Consider the following 23,588-nt stretch of genomic DNA (forward strand, 5'->3'; position numbering starts at 1 on the left):
TTCTTAATATTTATTTTGTAGTATTTCCTCAATATGAGTTACTTGTATTCATTTCACTTCATGACCTCCTTCTTTACTTTTTAACTCTCAGGTATTCCAGTGCTTTGTATTGAGTGTATCTCTCATTTATAACATTTAAATAGACTTTGTTTGGTAAACCTTCTGAAAGTCATTTTGTTTTCATAGGTACATTTATTGACATGATACTTTTCCTTCTATGTTTCCTAGTTTTTATCTTTTAGTATGTGATATATATTTTTTATATTTGTGTTTTATGTTTTTATGTGTGTGTTCCTTCTGAAAATGTAAAAAAATTGCATTCTAGATTGTTTCAGACTACATCCCACTACAACTTTCTATATTTTATTCTGTTTCTTTTGAATATACATACATGCTTCTTCTACATGTGTATGTACACACTCTCCCCCATTATGAGCAATATCTCCCTTAGTCCATCTTGCATTGCTATTACAGAATACTGGAGACTGCAGCATTTACAAGGACGATAAATTTATGTGGTTTAGAGTTCTGGAGAACAAGAAGTCCAAGATGGAATGGTTGCATCTAGTGAGCGCCTCGTCTGTGTTGTAATGTGGCAGAAGGCTTCACATGGCAAAAGAGGGCATGAGAAAGGGAGCAAGAGAGAGCTGGCCCTGCTTTTATAACAAGCCCTCTCTTGCAATAATGACATTAATCCATTTATGAGGAGCCCTCATGGCTTAAACACCTTCCATTAAGCCCCACCTCCCAACCCTGTTACATTAGGGATTAAGTTTCCAACACATGAAATTTGGGGAACATATTAAAACTATAGCTCCCCCTTTCCAATTTTCATATTCTACCCCTTAAAATCGGAGTTTAATTAACTGCACTTTTTTTCTATATTCTTCTAATATCCTCTTCAGTACCTCGAAATGTGATCATACATTTATTACTTGATTTGTCAGCTTTAAAACTTAACTTTAGGGCTGGGGAGATAGCTCAGTTGGTAGAGTTCTTGCCTCACAAGCACAAAGCCCTGGGTTCAATCCCCAGCAACAAAAAAAAAAAAAAAAAAAAAAAAAAGGCTATAACATAGAGAAAATCAACATCTTATATACCTCCCACTTGTTACCCCTTTTTCATCTCTACTTTTTTTGCTATATTATTTCTGTTATAATTAGAAATTTTATATTCCATTGAACATAATTGTCATGGTTGTTTTAATCATAATCTAATTGGATTCGCTGCTTTCAACCAGTTCTGCTGGAAACAATATAGGTTTTCCAGTTGTTAAGAGGATTCAATTTTTAAAAAATTGAATTGGAACTCATTAAACTTTATTGAGGATTTAACATATGGCAAAGCTTGTGCCAGGTACCTGGAAATACAAAGGTCAACAACATTTCCTCTGCTTTTAGGGAGCTCCCAAACTCAGGATAGAGACAAATGTTTCACTGCAGTGTAGCAAGAGGTGTGCCAGAAATAAGTATAAAGTGCTCCAAATCAGAGAGAAGGTATTCCTAACCCAGGCATTGAGACTCAGTATAGAAGGAGTTTCTAGAGCAAGGGGTGACAGAATTGTGTCTTGAAATATGAATAAGATATGGTCTACTCAGATTGGATTTAATAAAAAGACCCAAAAATATCCTGTCTTCAAGATGCTCACCTCCTAGAAAAATACATCCAAGGACAGAAGGTGAAAGGTTGGGAAAAAAACATATCACTCACATGAACTGCATAAACAAGCAGGGGTTCTCATCCTCGTATCAGACAAAGTAGACGTCAAACAAAAGTTAGTCAGAAGGGACAAAGAAGGTCATTTTATACTGCTTAAGAGAATTATACAACAAGACATAACAAATATATATGCCCCAAACAATGGAGCATCTACATACATCAAACAACCCTTCTCAGTTTTAAGAATCAAATAGACCACAACACAATAATACTGGTTGACTTTAAAACACATCTCTCACCAATGGATAGATCTTCCAAAAAGAACTAAACAAAGAAACTATGGAACTAAATAATATAATCAATGGTTTAGACTTAAAGACATACATAGAGTATTTCATCCATCATTGAGCAAATACACTTTCTTTTCAGCAACACATGAATCCTTATCTAAGATAGACCATATGTTATGCCATGAAGCAACTCTTAGCAAATTAAAAAAAAAAAAAAAAAAAAGAACAAAATACTACCCTGCATTCTATCAGATCATAATGGAATGAAACTAGAAATCAATAATAAAATAAAAAAAAAAATAGAAGCTACTCTAACACCTGGAGATTAAATAGCATGCTATTGAATGATGAATGGATAAAAGAAGAAATCAAGGAGGAAATTTTAAAAATAGAGGTAAATGAGAACACCAATATAACATATGAACATCTCTAGGATGCTACAAAGGCAGTACTAAGAGGAAAGTTCATTTCATTGAGCTCATACATTAAAAGAATAAAAAGTCAACAAATAAATGACATAACATTACATGTCAAAACCCTAGAAAAAGAAGAATAAATCAACAAAGCCCTAGAAAAAAAGAACAGATCAACACCAAAAGCAGCAGAAGATAGGAAATAATTAAAATCAGAGCCAAAATCAATGATATTGGAACAAAAGAAACAATTCAAAAAATTGACAAAACAAAAAACTGGTTCCTTGAAAAATAAAAAAAATTCATAAATCCTTAACCACACTAACAAAGAGAAAGAGAGAAAACTCAAATTACTAAAATTTATGATGAAAAAGGAAATATCACAACAGACACTACTGAAATACAGAAGATAATTAGAAACTATTTTGAAAATTTATACTCCAGTAAAATAGAGAAACTCAATGACATTGACAAATTTCTAGAGACATATGATCTACCCAAACTGATGCAGTTGGACATACACAATTTAAACAGATCAATTTCAAGCAATGAAATAGAAGACACCATCAAAAGCCTACCAACGAAGAAAAGTCCAGGATCAGACAGATTCTTAGTCAATTCTACAAGACCCTCAAAGAAGAATTAACACCAATACTCTTTAAATTATTCCATGAAATAGAAAAGGAGGGAACCCTTCCAAACTCATTCTATGAGGCTAGTATCACCCTTATACCAAAACCAGACAAAGACACATCAAGGAAAGAAAACTTTGGACCAGTATTCCTGATGAACATAGAAACAAAAATTCTCAATAAAATTCTGGAAAATTGCATACAAAAACATATTTAAAGTATAGTGCTGCACAATCGAGTGGGGCTCATCCCTGGAATGCAAGGTTGGTTCAACATACAGAAATTCATAAATGTAATACATCACATCAGTAGACTTAAAGTCAAGAATCATATGATCATCTCAACAGATGCAGAAAAAGAATTTGACAAAATGCAGCACCTCTTCATGTTCAAAACACTAGAAAAACTAGGGACAGTAGGAACATACCTCAACATTGTAAAAACTATCTATGCTAAGTCCATGGCCAACATCATCCTGAATGGACAGGGATGCCCTCTTTTACCACTTCTATTCAACGTAGTCTTGGAAACTCTAGCCAGAGCAATCAGGCAGAAAAAAGAAATTAAAGGGATACAAATAGGAAAAGAAGAACTCAAACTATCACTATTTGCTGATGACATGATTCTATATTTAGAAGATCCAAAAAATTCCACCAGGAATCTTCTAGAACTAATAAATGAATTCAGCAAAGTATCAGGATATAAAACCAACATTCATAAAATGCATTTCTATATATAAGTGATGAATCTACTGCAAGAAAAGTAGGAAAACTACCCCATTCCCAATAGCCTAAAAAAAAAAAAAAAAAAAAAAACCCTTGGGAATTAATCTAACAAAAGAAGTGAAAGACCTCTACAATGAAAACTACAGAACACTGAAGAAAGAAATTGAAGAACACCTTAGAAGATGGAAAGATCTCCCATGCTCTTAGAGAGGCAGAATTAATATTGTCAAAATGGCCATACTACCAATAGTATTATACAGCTCCAATACAATTCCTATTAAAATCCCAATTATATTCTTCATAGAACTAGAAAGATCAATCATGAAATTCATTTGGAAAAATAAAAGACCCAGAATAACCAAAGCAATCCTTAGCAGGAAGAGTGAAGCAGGAGGCATCACAATACCAGACCTTAAACTATACTACAGAGCTATAGTAACAAAAACAGCATGGTATTAGCACCAAAATAGACATGTAGACCAATGGTACAAGATAGAAGACACAGAGACAAATCCATAAAAATACAGTTATCTCATACTAGACAGAGATGCCAAAAATATACATTGGAGAAAAGATAGCCTCTTCAACAAATGGTGCTAGGAAAACTAGAAATTCATATGTAACAAAATGAAATTAAACCCCTATCTCTCACCCTGCACAAAAATGAACTCAAAGTGGATCAAAGACTTAGGCACTAGAACAGAGACTCTGCCTAATAGAAGAAAAAGTAGGCCCAAATCTTCACCATGTCGGCTTAGGACCTAACTTCCTTAACAAGACTCCTAAAGTGCAAGAGGTAAAATTAAGAATCAATGAATGGGATGATTTAAACTAAAAAGCTTCTTCTCAGCAAAAGAAACAATCAATAATGTGAAGAGAGAGCCTACAGAATGGGAGAAAATCTTTACCACGCACACCTCAGACAGGGCATTAATCTCCAGGATAGATAAAGAACTCAAAAAACTTAACACCAAAAAAAAAAAAAAAAAAAAAAAAAAAAAGACCCAATCAAAAAATGGGTTAAGGAACTGAACAGACAATTGGAACTGAACAGAATAAGAAAGACAATTGATCAACAAACATATGAAAAAGTATTCATCATCTCTTGCAATTAGAGAAATTCACATCAAAACTACTCTAAGATTTCATCTTAATCAAGTCAGAATGGCAATTATCGAGAAGACAAGTAACAATAAATGTTGGCAAGGATGTGGGGGAAAAGGTACACTCATATGTTGCTGGTGGGACTGCAGAGTGGTACAACCATTATGGAAATCAGTATGGAGATTCCTCAGAAAACTTAGAATGGAACCACCATTTGATCCAGCTATCCCACTCCTAGGACTTAAAACCAGCATAGTGCAGTGACACTGCCACACAGATGTTTATAGCAGATCAACTCACAAGAGCTAAAGTACAGAACCAACCTAGATGCCCTTCAACAGATGAATAGATAAAGAAAATGGGGTATGTATACTCAATGGAATATTACTCAGCCTTAAAGAAAAATGAAACTATGGCATTTGTAGGTAAATGGATGGAGTTAGAGAATATCATGCTAAGTGAAATAAACCAAACCCCAAAAACCAAATGCTGAATGTTTTCTCTGATAAGTGAATGCTGATCCATATTGGTGTGGGAAGGGAAGAATGAAGGAACTTTGGATTATGAGAGGGGAAGGAGGAGAGGGGTGGGGTGGTGGGGATGGGAAGGACAGTAGAATAAGACAGATATTAGTACCATATATATATTTAATATATATTAATATAATATATATATTTAATATATATTTAAAAATTTCCAAAAAAATATGGCCTACTGGTGAAGAAGTGTGTCTAGTCTAGGCAACAACAAAGGCAGAGACATGTGAGTAAATCTGTGTTCAAGGACTTGTAGTAGTCCTGAATGTCTGGAATAAGGTATAGGGTGTGAATGGAGAAAAAGAGAAGAGATAGAACTATAGAAATAGGCAAGAAGGGATCACAAAGAATATTGGGGAAGACTTTAGGGTTTTATCTGCAAAGAACTTAAATTCTTCTCTTAATCATATCAAGAATGAAAACTGGCAGGTCTCAGACTGAGTGAGGAGAAAAGTGTTCCTGTTTCAGGTGCCAATTTGAACTAAACTCCAAGGCATGGGAAGCTCCGGGAGCATTTCCAGTGGAGAAGCCACCCCTGGCCAGACAAGTATTGACTGGAAATGAGGATCTCTGCATAGGTTTGGGCCTGGACAAGTTTTAACTACCTTCCTTTTCTTGTATTCCTAAACCTGCTGTCAAGTGTTGTCAACGTTGTAGTCTGAACTTGGTTATGCTGTGGGGAATTCAGGAAGGGCTTGTCCTGGGCTTCACAAAGAGATGCGAAGGAGAGAGCAGTACACCGCCTCCTTCAACCCAGGGTAACAGTAATCATCTGAAGAAACACATACCCATCTGACGGCTCAGTGTGGTCTTACAGGAAGACATGGCAACCTTAGAGCCTTAGTGGGAACAAGAACCCTGAAAACCGGCTTAAGACACTACAGGGCAGAACGCTGAAAGCTCTCAGAAGCTGATGAGGGTTCTTGATTTCTGGGAAATAATTGGGATCAAAAATATTATAATTTGTACACTAAAAAAAAAGATGTTTCCCTATTTTATAATCACAGACTGGTGTAATCTTTGACAATGGGGGTCATATAGTGATCCAGGGAATCAAGGATTGGGGCCAAACTAGTGCAGGAGTGATGGAAGATATATTGAAAACAGAACACCAGCAGGATGTGGTAGCATATTGAAGTCTGGGCTAGAGATAAGTATTTGAAAATCATAATCATAGGAATAAAATTTGAGGCTATGAAGATAGATAATATCACCAGAGAGTGTTAAGTATGTACTTCATAAATAGTGAACCATTATATCTAAATGTTAGAAATTAATTTTGCTTACTCATAAAGAGGTAAAGCAGTCTTATTAATTTAAAAACACATCTCATGCTTGTTGTAAGTAGTCTGAATATGTATGTATGGACATATGTGTATATGTGTGTATGTGCATATTTTTTATCTTCTTCTTTTTTTTTTTTTTTTTTTTTTTGGTACTGGGGATTTAACCCAGGGGTGCTTTATCACTGAGCACATTCTCCAGTCCTTTTTATGTTTCATTTTGAGACAGGTTCTCTGTAAGTTACCTAGGACCTTACTAAGTTACTGAGGCTGGCTTTGAACTTGTGAGCCTTCTGCCTCAGCCTCCCAAGTAGCTGGGTATGTGCTACCAGGCCCAGCTATCTTGTGTTTTTTTAATCCAAAAACTTTTTTCAGAGATAAAAACTTTTAGTCCATCAAAACTGTTGATATATATTTTTAGTTCCTTTAGAGAAGAGGAGAAAACATTTGGCATTGTTGACATTTGGTTTGGGGTTGGATAATTTATATGTGGGAGACTGTCCTTGCATTGTAAGCTATTTAGAAGTGCTCCTGGCATCTCTATATATTGAATGCTGGTAGCAGCAACCACAGCAACTCCTACCCCAGTGAGACAAATTGTTTCTAGACATGGTCAATTGTCCCCTAGAGGGCAACATCAACTCTACTTGAGATCCACTAAAGGCCTGCCTATACATGTTAAATTTAGTGCTAAATAGGAGATTAAAATAATAGACTCTTTAATGGGATCACCCATTCATCATTGCTGTAATTGTTTCTAATTGCATCTGTTTCACATATAATGCTCAGGAATTTTAAAACAAGAGCTGCGTTTCCTATGGAGCATATCAAAGATTGTATCAACAGAATGATTAATTTTCATCAAACCAATTTGAAAATTTGTCAGTATTCAGATGGAGCCTAAGTTGAAGTACGCCAGTGCTTACTTAGCAAACTATTTCTTTTTCAGAAAATTAAGAATTTAAACAAATGACAGGAAGATTTTTTTGATTTGTAAGAAAGTAATTTAAAAAATATCTTTAAGCACTTTTGAATTACCATATAGATTTTAGTAAATGATATACTAAGCAGAACTCTTCCTTATCAGTCATTATAGCTGGACCTCAAAAGCAGTTTATTAGACATTGCACATTTAGTTTGAATAATTTTGAATTGAGTTTGAAAATAAGATATTTTGTCAAACATATAATTCAGACTTACAAATTTATCCTGGACTTCTTACAATTACCTTGATTTAGGGAAAATTTATCACAACAAACAGATGTTAGGGAAAATGGACTTCTGTGAGAACCTGGTTGATATTTATGATTTTCTTTCCCTCTAGTGTGACCTAGTTTCAAGTTTCCTACTGTTATCCAGAAAAGGAATATTATTAACCTAGAGGCAAATGGTAGTTTCATATTTTCTTGAATAACACAGGCTATTACTGTGTTGTCACCTGCAGCAACGAGACCGAGGGAAAGAATCTGAGGCGGACTGGGAATGAACAACTGCTTTATTTTTCTCAGAGGTGCTTCCTTCTCCCAGAGGAAGAGAATGTCTTATATACACTAAGGCAGCCAATCAGTTTAGGATTAAGTAGCACGATAGGAGCAGGCACCACGGAACCAAGTAAGAAAGAATGAGGAACATCTGTTGACCACAAGCGCGGAAGAGACATCAACCAATCAGGCAAAAGGTCATGAGGGATCATACCATGTTAACACTAATTATGTGCCACCTCTGGGCCAAAGCCGGCCGCCATCTTAGAGCTACTTCCTCAAACAGCTGTAAACATGTCTCTACATTACTGTCTAAAAGAATTTCTGTTAAAACCTTCATTTTGAATTTTAAGAAACTGAATTTGGGCAACTTGGTATGATGATACACACTTGTAATCCCAGCTACCCAGGGGTCTGTGGTGATAGGGTCACAAGTTTGAGATCAGACTGGGCAACTTAGCAAGACCTGATCTCAAAATTAAAAAATGAAAAGGGCCAGGGATGCATCTCAGTGGCAGAGTGCTTGCTGAGTATGTATGAAGCCCAGGTTTGATCCCCAGTACCTAAAAATAAATAAATAAATAAATAAATAAATAAAACAAAGAAACCAAGACAGGAACTGAGTTAGAAATTAACGTATTATAGCATTCATAAATTTGGTGTCACTGTTTACTAAGAATTCATAAAGCATCCTCAGATAACTTACCAAACACTATAGAAGAGTGGAAAGAGGGCCATCTTGAAATATGATGGAAAGAATACCAATTTGGATGTTAAAAGGACCTCAGTTCAAGTGCCTCTGTGGTCATTAGCTGGCTCTACCCCTAAATGGTTGAGTGACTTAGAGGCAAGTTAGCTTATATTTCGGGTCCTTGGTGCCTTCACTTGAAAAATGAAGATAATTGTTGGGGAATTAGAAATATTATGTGAATAATGTATATTTTGTATGCTAACACAAATCACAGCTGAGCTGGTTAGTGTAAATTAATGTTAATTATTATTTCTGAGTACAAAATAACACATAATATAGATTAAGTTCTATATTCATCTATATTTTGAGATCTAATTCAATTTTTGTATGTGTATGCTTATTACGATGCTGGGGACTGAACCCAAGGCCTTGTGCGTCATAAGTATGTGCTGCTTTACCACCAACCTCCATATCCAATGTATTTTAATTTTAATGTAATTGAATTTACCAATATTTTCCTTCATATTTCATATTATATATGCATATAAATTAAGTATATATGCTTTTCTCTTTTTTAAATTTAAGAAATAGGTTTAAGTGTATTTATTCAAGTGGGCTAATGGTATATCATATGCAAACCCATTGCTATGAACTGAATCTTTTTCTCTCCTGCCACCCAACACTTTCTATATTAAAACCTAACCCTTCAGCTTCTGAAGGTGGGGCCTTTGGGAGATAATTAGGTCATGACAGTATAGTCCTCATTAATGGGATTAGTGTCTTTTCAATAAAGATGATCTCTCTCTAGGCAGTGTAAGGACATAAGAAGATGCCATCTGCAAACCTGGAAAAGGCCCCTCACCAGACACTGAATGTGCCAACACCCTGACCTTGGACTTCCCCGCCTCCAGAATTCTGAGAAGTAAAAGTCGGCTGTTTAAGTCATGCAGCCTGAGCAGACTAAGGCATACATGGTCCACAGGTTGATGTTTATGTCTATTAGATACCTCCCATTTGTCTTTTCATGTCCACTTTCTACTCCTCCACTTTCTCTCCACTCTGGGAGGCTCTCTGTGTGCATTACACTCTTGGCTCCTGCTCCTCGGTTGGATTCAGCTCTAGCAGTAGACCAAAGATCAGCCAACAGGAGAACAGTGAGGTCAGAGTACAACTGATTACTCCTGCCCCAGCTTTGAGTTGGTTATATCCCTACATTGAGAGTTACTGCTTCTCTCAAAGTGATTCATACTCTTTCAGGGTTCTTCCCTTCAACCCTTTGGGCAAAAAGAAATAATAGTTTCTTATAGAATAAGGAGTAGAAGTCTCAGGATTGGACATTAATGATTATTTAAGGATTTGTCTTGAAAAAACAAAGTATTTTTTTTTTCTAAGTATGAGACTGTGATACTTTTCATGTGTTACTGAAATTCAGGAGAAATAAAGAATGTGAAAGTTTTATAAAAATTATAATCATGAAGTTATTGTGCAAAAACTATGTGCCTTGCTCTGAGCTAGGTGTTTTACATAGCTTACTTATTCCAGATGATGATTTTTTGAGACAGATTCTATTATCCCTATTCCACAGGTGAGGCTTTAAAGATGCTTTCTCAAGGTCACAGAGCTATCTAGTAAATAGTAGAATCAGCACTTTAATCCAGGTCTGCCTGATTCCAAAGCTCATGCTATAATCTTCTTACAGTTCTGCATACACTCTACCATTAAATTAATACTCAAGGAATTATGTTCTTTTAGAATGCAGATTCAGTTAAATGATCAGGATGTAGTTTCAGAGGTGTTATTTGGTCATATGATCAAGAGATTATGGAATAAAGTAGCAAGGAAATAAAGATGGCAGTGGGATACCAGGATTTGATGAGTCTGGTAATAAAAGGTTGGGGATGAATAGTATCAATTGCAAAAAGTGTTCCATTTTTTCCACAAACTCTGTGCCACCTGAAGTCTGACTTTTCTCATCCTGAGAAATGTTCAACTGGCCCTCTCTGAGGAGTTCCTCTATATTTTTTCAATAGTGATGTCCCAGTTTTACAGGAGCTTCTCATCCTTGTAGGGGGTGAAAAAAAAAACTAGACAATGAGCTTCTTGGGGACAGAGTATATTCATCTCTGCATTCTGCCCACAGAGCTTGGTATGTTGCGAACTAAACATTGTGATTTGGGCCCTATTTCAGTCTTTCTGCAGGGTTTGTTTATCCTCATTAACATTAATACAGTGACTGTCTTCCAGGTCACCTTGTCCCAGCAATAGAGGAAAAAAGATATTTATGTCTGCTATCCTCCTGGCTTTTCTTCCTAATAGCTCTCCTACCTAATATTTAAGCACAGACAGGTGCCATTTAACAAAACACTTACAAGAAGGTTGTGGGAATAATCAGCTTTAACCTTGGATTTCAACTCTCAAAAGAGAAATCATTGCTATCACAGGAAACAGAGAAATTCTCTGAGGATAGTAGTCGAAATGTAAAATGAAAACTAACGCCCAAATTCATGGTGAGCAGGTAAGAGAACTGGGAACTAGGAGCCATTTTCTTCCCTATCTTGGATGAGCAAAGACAAGACAAACCTAGATCAGCCTACCTCTGACTATGGAAGGTCTCTGAGAAAGTTACAAAAATTCCTAAAGATGAAAATGCAGTTCAGCTATCTAAATCTTGATTCTTTCTTTTCATATTTCTTTCTTCTTATTGCACATTTTTTATTTCCTTCAATTCATATTTTATGTTCTTAAAAAATCTTACAAATTTATTTTCCATAAAAAGTCACAATAATAATAGTTTAATGACAATTTTTAAATCATGCAATGCAGTGTTATCCAGATAACAGGGAAAAGTAAATATGGGAAAGTGCTGTGAAGACTACAATAAAAGATCGCCTACATCTAGCTAACAACAAGGAAAGGGGATCAGCAGAATGCAAGTGGTACTGATGGCAGACTTATAATAGTAATAACAGTGATAATAATTATAGAGTAAAGCTCCTATTTGAGAATTGAATTAAATAGGAAGCCATGGAAGCTTAAGTATAGGTACCTCATATTTCTGGTCTAAACTTTGGAAATCGTATTAGAAAGATTTAAAAAGTAATTTACCATAGTAAGACTGAGAGAAAGTGATACTTTGAAGGAGACCTCAGCTTGCTCATTTTAGTCACTGTAAACAGATGGCATGATAAAGCAAAGCACTTTTTTTTTTTTTTTTTTTTTTTTTTTTTTTAAGATTTAGGAGCCTAAGAACTATAAGGTAAAAGATAGTTCAGGGTGAATTTGAATGTCATGTTCTTGGCAAGATAGAAAATGTGAACTACTTTTAAGTTTACAGGGACGTTTGCCAAGACTGAGAATCTTTCATATTTCCTTTGGCAAGTCAATGAGACATTTTCCCAAATAAATGAGAAATTTGACACTCTGTAATCTGTTTACTTACTATAAGTATTTCTTTCGAAAGTAGTGTATTAAATTTAAAGGAAAAAAAAAATTTAAAGGAAAAGATCTCTTCCTAAAGGAGAAGAAAACCTAAAAATAATTGCATCTTATGGCAAAAAAGTCAGTTAGTTGATAAAAGTTTGCTTGCAGAGTATTATAAAACATAGTGCAAATAGTTATGAGGTCTAGTTTAATATAAAATTTCCTTTAAGATTCATTTGGGTCATCTAAAATATTACTTCATTGACACCAGAATTTTGAATTACAATAGTGACACAATAATATAAGTATCATAACAAATGGAGATGAAAAGTGAATTCATCCTTTGTAATGTTTTCCATTGACTTGACCTGATCTGATTCTCAATTTTGGTGAAAAAAAATATTAAAACTTAGATCTCTAGTCCAAGATTAGACTAGAATAATGTTTCTAATTTACTTAGAAGATCATTAGCCACTTTAAAATAAAAACATAGCAGGTATATAATGTCTCAGTGAAAACAAATGACTATGTTATTCCAAACTCAGTAAAACAAAAATACCCCTATTTATACATGTATGCTCCCTTTCCCAGAGATTGCAGCCTTTAGCATCTCATAAATCCTAGTTAATTACATTGCAAAGCAAAAGGTTAATGATAAGTTTAATATGCTTCCCGTTTCTAGCTAATGAATCAATATCATATGTGGAAAATGCTAGGAGACTAGAACAGAAATACAAATACTTTAAAATAACTAGTTGAGATTCTATATGTGAAGAACTTCCCAAACAGCAACATTGCTGCACAGTGGGAAGGGTATTTCACTCAATAACCATTTACTGAGCATCAACTATGTTCTAGCCACACCGTGTTAGGTTCTGGGTTGTATAAGGAACAAATGTACCCAAGATAACTTATCCATTCATCAAGAGCTTATAACTCCAGGGTAGCAAACTCCTATATTTTGATCTGCTGTCCTTGCAGTTCCTTAAGAAGTACATGACCTCCCAGTTGCTGAAGTACAAGTTCCTTAAGGGGTACATGACCCCTCAGCTGCTGAAAAAGTTGTCTCTTACTTGAAGAGTTGGTTGGGTTGCAGATCTTAGGAGTCCCTTCTTGCCAAGGATTTTTTTTAGTTCACTCCCCAAAAAAACTGTTTAAAGCCAAGCGTGGTGGTACACACCTGTAATCCCAGCAGCTGGGGAGGCTGAGGCAGGAGGATCACAAGTTTGAGGCCAGCCTCAGAAGTTTAGCAAGACCCCGACTCAAAATAAAAATTAAAAAGAGTAGGATGTAACTCAGCAGTAAAGCACACCTGAGTTCAATCAATCCCCATTACCGAAAAGAACAAAGAAAAAAAAAAAAAAAAGCTACAGCATCAACATCAACATTCTTCAATGTGCTGTGAATAATTTATCTTTCTTTTGATGTGCACAAGTATAGATCTACCCTAAGTGAAGACTCCATGACAGTGACTCACTCCAGGAAGTTTTCCTTTTATAATGGGGTGGGGGGGGGGGTAGGAATATATATTCTACAGAAACTTCTTTAGAAGTTTTGTTGCTCTTTGGCATCAGCAATGAAAAATAAACGTCAGCATTAAGGCAGCACCAGCACCAGTACTGAGCTTAATGGCATCTGAGAAATGAATATGGTTCTGAGTTGTCCACTCCACTGCCTAATCCTTTGTCAGAATAGCCTCTTGTATAAGCTAATTCCGCTGTGCAATATTTTTACATGCATTACCTCTAATCTTCATAACGATTGTCTAAGATAAACTTTACAATCTTCATTTTACAGAAGAGATTTAATCTCAAAGGTGGGTTTTATTGCCCAGTGTGACAAAGGACAAGGCAGCCAGAGCTAATGTTTGAATCCAGATCAGTCTGAATTCCTGTTTCCTTTTTCTACACAGCACTGCCTCTCTGGTAGATCTCAAATTAACTAAGTGAATCTAGAGGATGACAGTCCTCTATAAACACGAAAACCCACATCGGTTGAATCATCAGTCTTCTTAAGACACAAATAATAAAATACTCACCAAGATGTCAGAATTCTTCCAGTTCTACTTTGAACTGAAACCAATGTGTAGCCTCATTTAGGGGAGTGGGATGCACACAACACAGAGCCTCCACGGAGTTACACACCCTCATCTGCCATCTCTCTACACTTTGTTGTTGTTGTTGTTATTGGTACTAGAGATTGAACCCAGGGCCTGGCACATACTCCAGATGAGCTGCATTTCTAGCCCTTTTTATTTTGAGACAGGGTCTTGCTAAGTTGCTCAGTACAACCTGAAACTTGCCGTCTTCCTGCCTCAACCTCCTGAGTAGTTGGGATCATAGGTGTGTGCCAGTATATCTTTTTAAAAAGCAATATGAAAAATGTTGATGTTCTTTATACTGTAGATTACTGACTAATGTGGATTAGTTCCCCTTAATTGGAGTGTGCCTAGCATTTGAAGAGAAGGTGTGGAGGTACCAAAGGGATCAAGCAGATTTATATTCATAACTGGCAATTATTGTCTCTACTTATGTTTGTAATTTTAGAATATTATAGCAACACCATGTTTTGATCAGTCATCAATGAACTAACCGTTACTGGTTATATGCCTTATCTCCATCGGCCACGATGACAGGTATAGGTTGATACTTCAAGCTTTCCTTTTTGTTAATGTAGCAGTTAGCTTGCAACCCTCTTTTTTCTGTCTCTGACACACTGTCTTGAGGCTTGATGACCTGGTCAACACATATAATAATATCTATGATCTGATAGTCACATTCTCCCAGAAAATGGGCAGAGTTGCCTATTTTTCTTACAGAGTATTTTGTGTACTCCTGATTCATAATGGTCAAAACTTCATTTTCCATTTGAATAAGTTCAGGATCAGTAGGCCTTCCTCCTAAAGTATTTTCTCTCTATTCCCCTACCTTTTTCCATTCCCGAAGCAATCCTCCCTTCCACCATTTCATCGTAGTCACTTTGGCTTTCCCCACTAAATTTAAAAAAAACAATTTTTACTGTGTAAATATTTTAAAGTCCTTAAAACAAACTAAGCAATTTGGTAGTATCTATCAAGAGCTGCAAAAGTGCTCCCTTTCCCGCCATGCCTTGCGGCCGAGCTGGGGCAGTTAGGAAGCGGGTGGGGCGGTGTTACCCAGCAGTCCCCGCGGCGCCGCTCGGTTCTCTCCACGCCGCCGCCCCCGCCGTTGGTGTTGTGGCTGCCGCCAGGCCTAGGGATTGAGATACCGGTTGCCCGCGGTGTGAGGGAAATTCGACGCAAACCCTGTGGTGAAGATGGAGGGGCCTTTGTCCGTGTTTGGGGACCGCAGCACCGGGGAGGCCATCCGCTCCCAGAACGTTATGGTTGCGGCTTCGATTGCCAATATCGTTAAGAGTTCTCTTGGTCCGGTTGGCTTAGATAAAATGTTGGTGGATGATATTGGTGATGTAACCATTACAAATGATGGTGCTACCATCCTGAAGTTATTGGAGGTAGAGCATCCTGCTGCTAAAGTTCTTTGTGAGCTGGCTGATCTGCAGGACAAAGAAGTTGGCGATGGAACTACCTCAGTGGTTATTATTGCAGCAGAACTTCTAAAAAATGCAGATGAATTAGTCAAACAGAAAATTCAACCCACATCAGTTATTAGTGGCTAGCGACTTGCTTGCAAGCATGCCCAAGAGAATAGTTAATGCAAAAATTGCTTGCCTTGACTTCAGCCTACAAAAAACAAAAATGAAGCTTGGTGTACAGGTGATTATTACAGACCCTGAAAAATTGGACCAAATTAGGCAGAGAGAATCAGATATCACCAAGGAGAGAATTCAGAAGATCCTGGCAACTGGTGCCAACGTTGTTCTAACCACTGGTGGAATTGATGATATGTGTCTGAAGTACTTTGTGGAGGCTGGCGCCATGGCAGTTAGAAGAGTTTTGAAAAGGGATCTTAAGCGCATTGCTAAAGCTTCTGGAGCAACTATTCTGTCAACCCTGGCCAATTTGGAAGGTGAAGAAACTTTTGAAGCTACAATGTTGGGACAAGCAGAAGAAGTGGTACAGGAGAGAATCTGTGATGATGAACTAATCTTAATCAAAAATACTAAGGCACGTACATCTGCATCAATTATTTTACGTGGGGCAAATGATTTCATGTGTGATGAAATGGAGCGCTCTTTACATGATGCTCTTTGTGTGGTGAAGAGAGTTTTGGAGTCGAAGTCTGTGGTTCCTGGAGGGAGTGCTGTAGAAGCAGCCCTTTCCATATACCTTGAAAACTATGCCACCAGCGTGGGCTCTCGGGAACAGCTTGCTATTGCAGAGTTTGCTAGATCTCTTCTTGTTATTCCTAATACACTGGCAGTTAATGCTGCCCAAGACTCCACAGATCTGGTTGCAAAGTTAAGAGCTTTTCATAATGAGGCTCAAGTTAATCCAGAACGTAAAAACCTAAAATGGATTGGTCTTGATTTGATCAATGGTAAACCTCGAGACAACAAGCAAGCAGGGGTGTTTGAACCAACCATAGTTAAAGTGAAGAGCCTGAAATTTGCAACAGAAGCTGCTATTACCATTCTTCGGATTGATGACCTTATTAAATTACATCCAGAAAGTAAAGATGATAAACATGGAGGTTATGAAGATGCTGTTCACTCTGGAGCCCTTGATGACTGATCTGATTTCACTTTTATTTATAACAATGTTAGATGCAATGTCCTGTATTTCGAGTATTATATATTAAAGTACAGCATGCTATCAGTGTCAAAAAAAAAAAAAAAGAGCTGCAAAAGTGCCAGATGTCATGGCACTCCCCTATAATCCCGGTGACTTGGAAGGCTGAGGCAGGAGGATCCTAAGTTCAAAGCCAGACTCGGATCCTAAGTTCAAAGCCAGACTCAGCAACTTAGCAAGGCCCTAAGCAACTTAGTGAGACACTGGCTCCAAAGAAAAACTGAAAAAAACAACCAGTGTTGTGGCTTAGTGATTAAGCATCCCTGGGTTCAATTTCTGGTACAAAAAAAAAAAAAAAAACAAGAAAAAGAAAAAAAGAAAAAAAATGAAGAGATCCAATTTGTTCAAACATCCTGAATCAATATATTCTGTTGTGGGAATCTGATCTACAAAATCAAGTATGGTGATTTAAGATATTGTTGATAGCAGAAAATTTTTAGTATCTAAAAAAATAGTGATTGGATAAACATACTAGAATGTTGGGTAAATATGCTAGAATATTATGCAGTTATTAAAATTTCTGTGAATAGTTTTTAAGAATATGAGAAAATGTTTGTGATACTTGTAGTACCTTGAATGTGACTCCAAAAAAAAGTGTGTCTGTGTCCTGATTCCCAGAATTTGTAAACGTGACCTTATTTAGACAAAGGGTCTTTTCAGGTACAATTAAATTAAAAATCTTGAGATGAGATCATCTTGGCCTACCAGCGGGGGCCCTAAATCCAATGACAAGTGTTCTTATAAGACATAGAAGAGGGACTGAGAATGTGCCCCAGTGGTAGAGCACTTGCCTATCATGCAGGAGGCTCTGGGTTCAGTTTCCAGCAACACACACACACACACACACACGCACGCACAAAATACAGGTGCACAGAGAAGCAAATATGAAGATGGAGGCAGAGATTAGAGTGATGTGGCTATAAGCTAAGGACATTGACAAATCATCAGAAACTCAAAGAGCCAGAGAACAGATCTTGTCCACCTACCACATCCTGCAGAGGTAGCACAGTGGTCCTCCCATACCTTGAGTTCAGACTTGTAGCCTCCAGAACATTGAGAAAATAAATTTCTGTTGTTTTAAACTACAAAGTTCATGGTAATGTGTTCTAGTAAGTCAATATGCTAAGTGAATAAACAATATATTGAAAGGTATTTCCATTATAATCTAAACAATGTGAAAAGGTGTGTGAAAAATTCAAAAGCTCACCAACATGTTGCTAATGACTGTAGGTGATGAGATTATAGCAACCTTATTATGTGCATGCTTATAATTTCTGCATATTATAAATTTTGTAGAATGAGCATTATCATTATTATTATTATTATTATTGTCATTGGACTGGGAATTTAACCCAGGGGTGCTTAACCACTGAGCCACATCCCCAGCCCTCTTTTTATTTTTTATGTTGATACCGGGTCTTGCTACATTGCTGAGGGCCTTGTTAAGTTGCTGAGGCTGATCTTGAACTTGCCATTCTCCTGCCAGTCGCTGTCTTGATAGATGTGTTCCACTGTGCCCAGCAAGTATTATTATTAAAAGTGTATATTCCATTTTGATTGTGAAAAACCATATGCATTGATATGCTAATTGCTGTATAATTTACGATAGAAAAGTTGGAAGCAATCTAATCTAATATTTGGTAATGTTTAGTTCCTGGTTTGTTCTTTTGATGGAATTAAGCTGCCATAATTATGAATATTCTCTAGTTAAAAAAGTCAAGTCTTAGAACAAGCAGGCAACAATAGAGTTTAAGGGATAACATTGCGGTCACTAGTACCACGTTGACTACATTTAAAACAACCTGCACCTAGCGACTGTGTATCTTGATAATCTCTTTATTTGTCAGGTTTATTATCTGAGGAATAATAGAATGGACTTAAAGATCATTTGTGAATCAAATGAATAATACCATACTTCATAATATTCTATGGAGAGTTGTTTTTTTACCTTTAACATTTCTGATATTAGGCCATGCAGTATGACTAATGGTGCCATATAGCACAGAACTGCTGCCACTGATGCTCATGAACTTGGCCATCGCTGTTTATATAGTTTCACATTGAATGAATTATGTACACTGTGGCACTACACAATTTTAATAGAATTGCCATTTAAAATGCCTTAGGGGACTGGGGTTGTAGCTCAGTGGTAGAGTGCGCTTGCTTGGTATGCATGGGGCACTGGGCTCAATCCTCAGCACCACATAAAAATAAACAAACAAATACATAAAATAAAAGTATTGTATCCATCTACAACTAAAAAATATGAAATAAAATAAAATAAAACACCTTAAAATTCCATTATGATTCTGCATGGAAACAAATGTTATATAGGGACATAACGGAAATAGGGTGGGGGTGCTTAAATTTCATATTTGATAAAGCAAATTGAAAGACTACAATTCCACATATTCATGCAAAGCCTCCTCAAAGAGGAAGCTGTGCTTCATTTTGTGACTGAGATATGAACCTATCATACATCAGCCAACGCTGAAACTGTGAAATTCCTTGGAATAGTGAAACTTCAAAGTAATGAGAGACTGATCTGACCAATTCAAGCTTTGTGTAGAACCATCATTAAGGTGTCAGACACCAATTATTCCAAAATTTCTTACTGACTTTATTTATTGGAGCTGGGGTTGAATGGAGGGCCCTGTGCATGCTAGGCAAGTGTTCTATCCCTGAGCTACATCCCCAGTTCACCTGTTAACTTTAGATAGAAGTCACCTGACTTCCAGAATCATGTGGTTCAATTGGGGAAAGGGAAGCACCATGTGTTGTTTGTGTGATATTGCAGTTAGTGTTGTTTTTTTTTTTTTTTTTTAAAGTGCTTTCTTAGTGATATATATGTTATTGTTAAATCTTAAAATCAATAACATCTGGGATGGGCTTGTGGCTCTCAGTGGTGGGGTGCTTGCCTAGCGTGTGTGAGACATTGGGTTGGATTCTCAGTACCACATATAAGTAAATAAAAAATAAAGGTCCATTGACACATTGACAATTAAAAATATTTTTTTAGAAATCAATAACATCTTAGTTTCAATGAAATATACCTTAAAGGAATTTCTGATCACTATTCTTGGAACATGGTAAGTACTTTCTAAATGTTACTTATATGTAAATCTAAAATAAAAGGTCATAAAGTATAAATATCTTGGGGAAAAATCAACAAAAATTTAAAGGGAATATATAAAATGATAAATGATACTATGTTGATGGCTTAATGGAATTTTTTCTTATGTTTTTGTATCATTATGTAAATTTGCCACCTTTTTATAATTTAAATTTTCTTTTCTTTTCTTTTCTTTTTTTGCCAGGTGCAGTAGCACATGCCTATAATCCCAGTGACTCTGGAGGCTGAGGCAGAAGTATTCCAAATCCAAGGCAAGCCTCAGCAACTTAGTAAGGGCCTAAGTAACTTAGTGAGACCCTATCTCGAAATAAAAAATAAAAAGGACTGAGGATGTGGTTCAGTGGTAAAGTGCCTTTGGGTTCAATTCCCAGTTAAGAACAAAAAACAAACACTTTTAATTGAAAAAATATATTTCATGAGCATGGCAGAAATAATCAATAGTTCAAGGTGTATATGAATGAAATGTAAATCTCTCTTCCATCTTAGACCCCATTTTTGTTTTCCCAGAGCAATTACTGATTTCATTTTCTTATTTAATCTTCTTGAATTTTTTTCTTCTTAGATTTTTCTATATATAAACAAGCATATATCTGTACGTATGTATAATTAAACACACCCTTTATTTTGAAAACATAGAAATTCAGTTCATTCTCTACTTTTATTTTGACTCTAATGCTATCAAATTGAATATTGTTTCCTAACCCATATAAATTTTAATTCGTCTTGACAACCACATAGCATTAGTATCTATTAGGAGCTGGTGCAAATAACAGAAACCACTTAGGTATTTCAGATAGAAAGGGATTTAAGCAGGAAATTAGGTACTTACAAAATTGTTCGACAAGAAGATAGAAATTCGCTCCTGGAGATTGATTTCAAGGGTGCACCACAATGATCTGCAGCAAACTGCTGCTACTTCCACAGCTTGAGCCCTACGACTACCTCAGTTCTGAAGCTGGTAACCAGACACTCTGCTGCATCTGGGTAACTGCTGCTAGGTTATGAGGAAGCTGATAAGTAGATATAGGAATGCTGAGTAAGGCTGCAAACACTAATGAGCTGGCAGCTCTTTATGAAGAAGGAGGCCTCTGTTTATTTCCAGTTTCCAAATCACACATTTCTCATTGGTGGAAGTAAATCCAGAACCCTAGCTGCAAGAGAGTTTCTTCTTGTGGCACAAACTTAAAAAGGGTGGAAATGACTGCTGAGTGGCAATTCACTGTGAACAATGCAATGATCCACAGCATTAATGCATCGTAAATTATTTAACTGATCCCCATGTATGTGGGGGGAGAGTGTATGATATGTAGGTCTGTAATAGGATTTTGTTGCTACTGATAGTGGGTCAGTCTAAATATGTCTGAGCATCTGTGAGAGAACAATAAGTTTTAAGAAGTAAAACTGGTGATGTTTTGAGTTGATGGTAGACCTCTTAAGTAACAAAACAAAAACCCATCCCATGCTGACTGAAACACAAAATAGCATGAGTAGTTCAATTATGTTACCAAGGATAGATTTTTAAAATGTTTAAATGTTTAAGAATGTAACATTTTAATCATACAGAAGAGTGCCCCATGTCCCTTGCTTTCCTATCTCTGTGATATATAAAATGTCCTAGAAACACCTTTATTCCTCTATCTTAAAATTTAAACTAATGCCAGATTTACAGTTTTATGTTTCTCACCAAAATCTCCACCCCACTGTGGTTTCTTTGTTTACCCTGCATTGAGGACAGGACAAGGTGTGTGGCCAACAGTTCATGGCAAAGTTAACTGGGTCACCAGAGATGGAGCCTATGAGCTCAGCAGTGCGACATTCCTACCAGCACCACCCAGAAGCAGGAGTGACAATGATTAGCATTCTCGGAGTGTCTGCAGAGCCATGACATTGTTGGGTGCAGTCATTTAGTTCTCAGGATGACTCTTTGAGGAATAGATACCATAACCCCAGGTCAAATGGGAGAGCTAATTCTCAGAGAGGGGAGCAATGTGCCCAAGGTCACAGGGCTTATTTTTGCAGGCTCTTGGACTTAAATCTCAATCACTTATCTTCAGAGGCTGCTTTTGCCACCCTCCTCGAATGTGAATTTATTTTATCGCTCATGACTAAGCAGGAATTCATGAAATACGAATCTGTCTGAAACAAGAGAACGCTATATTTGGTGTAGTTGAACAAGATGGAATCCCAACCTTAGGGAACCCCTGTGTCCTAAAGCCACACACTCCTTATGCCAATATGTTCTCATTGTGATAACGAGCAAAAAAGTAACTATAGAATAAACGTGCTACAGGAAAAGCAATGCATAGTGCATGTATATATTCATTTAGTCAACCAGCTAGCCGTTTGTTCATTAACTGGTTGCTATTCACAGAACAGTATAGGTCTGTAGGGACTAAGAAAATAATACGAGTTGCAGTCTTCTATATGCCCTAAAGAGTTTACAATCACTTTGAGAGAATAAATAAATACACATCAAACGTTTAAATAACAATTAGATTACAAGACAGCACAGTATCCTTGTAATGTCCTTGTAAAATGTTAATACTTTCACTTTACTTTTTAAATATAATTTTTCATATAATTTTATAATCATACAATTCACAGCTGTAGCATTATTAACCTCCAATTGTGGGTCGTCTGATAGGAAAAAATCTGTAAAGGATTTTGAGATTTTATATTGATTTTTATCAATATTGATTTTTATCAATATTGATTTTTATAGTTGATTTTAGAACAACTAGGGTAACTTTAGCAATCTATCATGATATGTTCAGTTTAATCAACTCCATGCAAATCACATATACTTTTAATTCTAGTTCTAATTTCTACCAAAAACATACTAGTTAAAGTTCCTATAAAAATGATATTTTGACAAAGAGGCAGCCTTGCCTCTCAAGATTGAACCTGAAGATCAGTAACTTCCCTCCCTGGCAGCTAGGACATGCAGGGGCGGGGTGCAGGTAGGGTAATGTGACCCAGTTTTGACCAACAGGATGTTCCTATGTGAGGTGAGGTTCAGGAGACAAGGAACAGTGTCCAGGAACAGGGTCTTGCTGGGTGGAAGAGAGTGTCCAGTGGCAGCAACGGAGGGTGTGTAGAGTGATTTGTATCATAGTGAGACCCTGTTGGTTCTTGTCTGTTTTTTGAATTGTCCTTCCAGCTCTGTGGGCTATCCAATAACCTAACAATAAATTTGTTTTGCATATTTTTAGCCTAAATTAGCCTGAATCAGTGGCTGACGGACACGAAGAATCCAGAGGACTGGAAGGTTTGGGGACTTTGGGGCAGATGCCCGAGCTCAGTAGCATCTGGCTGTGGCTGAGAGAACGGTGCTGGGTCTCCACTGTGCACAAGAGTGGCAGGAGTGGAGGCTCCCACACTGCCTTGGCAGATCCTTGAGATTACCTGCCTTATAGGGAAGTGCTACGCCCAGGTGTACACTCTGAAGTCTGAGCTGTAATTAAAGCACGGCCAGTCACTAGCTATGAGATT

The 23,588-nt window shown here is 36.7% G+C and overlaps 2 protein-coding genes across 2 annotated transcripts in view; one reads left to right on the forward strand and one right to left on the reverse strand.

The window, feature by feature from the left end:
* FER (FER tyrosine kinase) overlaps positions 1–21,065 on the reverse strand; it is a 513,195-nt gene extending 492,130 nt beyond the window's left edge. The window contains exon 1 of the mRNA XM_079143515.1: positions 20,926–21,065. The gene's annotated coding sequence lies outside the window, so the exon portion shown is untranslated. The remainder of the gene's footprint in view (positions 1–20,925) is intronic.
* On the forward strand, positions 15,419–16,990 carry LOC306664463 (T-complex protein 1 subunit alpha-like). The gene is given in 3 exon segments (XM_079145358.1): positions 15,419–15,888; positions 15,892–15,897; positions 15,899–16,990. Coding segments are annotated over 3 exon segments (1,374 nt in total). The 5' UTR covers positions 15,419–15,528; the 3' UTR covers positions 16,907–16,990.
* Positions 21,066–23,588: the final 2,523 nt, after the last annotated feature.

Source organism: Sciurus vulgaris, assembly GCF_902686455.1.
Source record: "Sciurus vulgaris genome assembly, chromosome: 6".
Classification (NCBI taxonomy): Eukaryota; Metazoa; Chordata; class Mammalia; order Rodentia; family Sciuridae; genus Sciurus; species Sciurus vulgaris.